The 4,131-nt window shown below is 48.5% G+C and overlaps 1 protein-coding gene across 2 annotated transcripts; it reads left to right on the top strand.

The window, feature by feature from the left end:
* Positions 1-615: 615 nt before the first annotated feature.
* Positions 616-2,240, top strand: LOC136453456 (phenylacetaldehyde reductase-like). Of its 2 annotated transcripts, none has more exons than XM_066454025.1 (6): positions 616-840; positions 958-1,124; positions 1,219-1,404; positions 1,499-1,661; positions 1,764-1,950; positions 2,026-2,240. In XM_066454025.1, exons 1-6 carry the CDS (start codon positions 714-716, stop codon positions 2,165-2,167), a joined length of 972 nt encoding a protein of 323 aa, XP_066310122.1. In that variant the 5' UTR covers positions 616-713; the 3' UTR covers positions 2,168-2,240. The 2 variants fall into 2 exon arrangements, with proteins under 2 accessions (XP_066310122.1, XP_066310121.1); XM_066454024.1 differs by having other exon boundaries at positions 620-840; positions 955-1,124.
* The last annotated feature ends 1,891 nt before the right edge of the window (positions 2,241-4,131 follow it).

Below are 4,131 nucleotides of genomic sequence, written 5' to 3' on the forward strand. Positions count from 1 at the left end.
GTCTACCGCATCAAGAGTGGCGCGGCTAGGCTTTTCAGCAGGAAAATCGCTGTCCACCATGACGGATGGGAAAGACCGCGCAGATGAATCTAGCACGCAACGTGTTTTTTGTCGCGCCAAGCTTGTTGGCGTGGCCAAAAGGGTTAGAAATAAAAATAAAAAGTGGATGGTATTATTTTTAAAATAAGATTTGAAAAGCATTAAAAAAATTCCGAGCGGAGGCTGTTTGGCGCAGACCAGCTCAGAAAAGTGATCCATAATCAGTACGAAACGGCCTAAAGTGTCAAGAGCAACTTCTCCAATGCCAAAGGACAATACGCCGGGGCCAGATGGACTCCCAGGACTTTTCTTCGAGGAATGCTAGCCAATAATCAAGTATGCCATCATAGTGGTCGAGTTTAACTTTTAACCGCAGACACTGAGACACAGCAGCCTTGCTTGCTAGGACGTCTCCATCGACGAGCAACAAGATTTTTTTAAACTGTATGACATGTGTGTGTGGCAGCTATTGCTTGAGGAGTGAGGACGTACGCGCGCCACGCCGGGCGGGGCGCTGCTAGGCGCGCGAGGCACTGGAGGCCGGACGTTGCTCCGTCTCTTTCTACGTGCCAACTCGTGCCTTTGGTTCGCTAGCGACATTGGTGATTTCGTGCGAATTTAAGAGCGGCAGCCGGCAGGCGGGCAGGGCAGGCCACCAACGCCGGCGCAACGAAATGGCGGCAGCCGGGGACAGCGGCCGCCTCCTCTGCGTGACGGGCGGCAGCGGCTTCATTGGCTCCTGGCTCGTCCGCTGCCTCCTTGACCGCGGCTACACCGTCCACGCCACCGTCAAGAACCTCCGTAAGTGACACATGTGCTCCGATGCTGGCTCAGCTCCCAGACCTCTTCCTGCTCTGCTCGCCGTGTAGCCTCAAATTCAGTTGCCCGGTTGAACCTGCCGGATTTTCGCTGCAGAAGATGAGGGCGAGACGAAGCACTTGCAGGCCATGGGCGGCGCCGACACGCGTCTCCGGCTGTTCCAGATGGACCTCGTCGACCCTGCTTCCGTTCGGCCAGCGATCCAAGGCGCCCATGGTGTCTTCCACCTGGCGTCTCCTATGATACTGCAGGCAGAAGATCCGGAGGCAATTCTTTCTCCATGATCGATCACCCGATCGTTGCATAATCCGAGATTGGTCGAGTAGGTAACACTTGTATTGGTTCCGCGCATGCATACAGAAGGAGCTGCTGGAACCTGCGGTGAAGGGAACCCTCAACGTTCTGCGTGCCGCTAAAGATTGTGGAGTCGGCCGCGTTGTGCTCATGTCGTCACAGGCGGCTATGGTGCCGAATCCCAACTGGCCTGCGGGCAAGGTCATAGATGATGATTCTTGGGCCGACGTTGAGCTGCTCAAGAAGCTTCAGGTAACTGGCTGTTTTGTCCTCAAAGCTGCTGCACTGTTGCAGATGCTATGGTTCAGGGCTTCATGCTTGTGCTCATTTATGCTCTGAGTTGCAGATTTGGTACAGCGTATCCAAAACACTGGCAGAGAGAGCCGCATGGGACTTTGCCGAGAAGGAGGGGTTGCAGATAGCTGTGCTCAATCCAGGGATGGTATTGAGCCCAATGTTAACACCATCAGTTAACACCAGTCTGCGTCTGTTGCTGCAAATTCTGGGAGGTCAGTCAATCACTGTCTCTTGTTGTGTTGCAAATCTGCAAAAGATGAATATTTATATATGCTCTCATGGTACGAAGTATCTAAAGAGTGCAAACTACCCAGGCGAGAGGCTTGACTTGGACGACATCTACATGGGCTGTGTTGATGTGAGAGACGTCGCGCACTCTCTCATAATGTTGTACGAGAACCCATCAGCACAAGGACGCCACTTATGCATCGAATCCGTTGAACGCCTGGTTGATTTGGCCAATAAGATTGCTGATCTTTACCCTGAACATCCGGTTCAGAGGTGACACATCTATGAAAACCACTTTAACAGTTATAAAATGTTCTCCAATTTGCTAATGTTTTCTTTTCAAAATAGAATCCGAGAGGACAAGCAAGGCTGGGTGGTGAGAACAAAGGAGCCTTCCAAGAAATTGATCAAATTGGGTGTTCGTTTCACTCCACTGGACGAAACCATCAAGGACACCGTGGATTGCTTTAGGAGCAAAGGACTCATCTAGCTTATGAAGTATGCTTTATGGAAAACTTTTGTAAATGTTAAGGGTCTAGATTTTGAAAGCATACCTTCAGAGACATAGTTGTGACAAACTATCAAAAAAAAAAGGGCCAAATAACAAAAAAAAAACATTCGGGCGCATGTACTTCCACACGCCCACCACGGCGGCATGGAGCATCAGCTTCGGCACGACGATATCCGGGTGCCACGCGAGATTGCGTAGATCTCATCGAGGTCCGACTTGTGGCTTTAAAATATTGTTTAGTATTTTAACAATCTCAAATAAAAAAACTCAAAACTATAAAGTTGTATATTTCATCAAAAACTATAACTTTTATATTAAAAAATATCTTTCTTTGACACCGTACAAAAAAAATGATTTTTCTAATGTGACGAGCGCTCGTATAAAATTGATATGTTGCTGAAACCTTGTATTATTTTTTACTATCTTAACGACCTCAAATAGAAAAACTCAAAACTAGAAAGTTAAGGGTCTCATTGAGAGCTACAATTTTCATATAAAAATCATTTTGATCCAAGGTCATATGAAAAAGATACGGATTTTTTAAGATTGGACCTTGACGCACTGGTACGGTTAGCGTGGTGCTACAGTTCTACCTACCGCGTCAACAAGAGTGGCGCGGCTAGGCTTTTCAGCAGAAAAATCGCTGTCCACCATGGCCGATGGGAAAGACTGCGCAGATGAATCTAGCGCGTCAAGCTTGCTGGCGTGGCCAAAAGGGTTAGAAATAAAAATAAAAAGTGGATGGTATTATTTTTAAAATAAGATTTGAAAAGCATTAAAAAAATTCCGAGCGGAGGCTGTTTGGCGCAGACCAGCTCAGAAAAGTGATCCATAATCAGTACGAAACGGCCTAAAGTGTCAAGAGCAACTTCTCAAATGCCAAAGGACAATACGCCGGGGCCAGATGGACTCCCAGGACTTTTCTTCGAGGAATGCTAGCCAATAATCAAGTATGCCATCATAGTGGTCGAGTTTAACTTTTAACCGCAGACACTGAGACACAACAGCCTTGCTTGCTAGGACGTCTCCATCGACGAGCAGCAAGATTTTTTTTAACTGTATGACATGCCTGTGTGGCAGCTATTGCTTGAGGACTGAGGACGTACGCGCCACGCCGGGCGGGGCGCTGCTAGGCGCGCGAGGCACTGGAGGCCGGACGTTGCTCCGTCTCTTTCCACGTGCCGACTCGTGCCTTTGGTTCGCTAGCGACATTGGTGATTTCGTGCGAATTTAAGAGCGGCAGCCGGCAGGCGGGCAGGGCAGGCCACCAACGCCGGCGCAACGAAGTGGCTCCAGCAACAGGGGTACATCCACCGTTGTCAGGAACGCCTCCTACAACATTAGTAGAAAAACCAGAAAAAAAATGAGAAAAATGGAGGTAAGCTCCCAATAATAATGCGGATAAGACACTTACTCGAATGATTTTATGTCAAAGAAATCTCGTGAGAAGGATCAGCCACAACATCATGAGTTCGACAAGCATCTCCAACTAACTCATTGGGGGTAGATTGAGCATCAAGAACCGTAGGTGCAACCTCCACATCAGAGGGTCAAAGTGTGCCTGCGGATCCATTGACGGGAAAACCCATGAGGGATGGGATCAACTAACACCCGACACACAACCATATCCAAACTTTGGAACTGGCTATTTATAGCCGATCTCATATTGTTCTCCCACTAATCTGTTGTCGATACAGAATTTTCGTCTCCGTGCCGAGGACACACGCAGCAAGCTGGAAGGGTCCGCTCGATGAAGCAGATCCGCCTAGCTTCAGCGCAAGAATGGTTGATCCTGCACGATCATCCCGAGACGTGCCAGTCAATTTGACCCTACAATTGACAATGAGAGAAAGCTCATCAGTAATTAATGGTAGAACATGCTGGTGTTGTCAGATAGTTCCGAATGTGCGGCTCTGAGAGCCGATATGAGAGGAGATCGACTA

This window comes from Miscanthus floridulus, chromosome 5, assembly GCF_019320115.1.
Source record: "Miscanthus floridulus cultivar M001 chromosome 5, ASM1932011v1, whole genome shotgun sequence".
Classification (NCBI taxonomy): Eukaryota; Viridiplantae; Streptophyta; class Magnoliopsida; order Poales; family Poaceae; genus Miscanthus; species Miscanthus floridulus.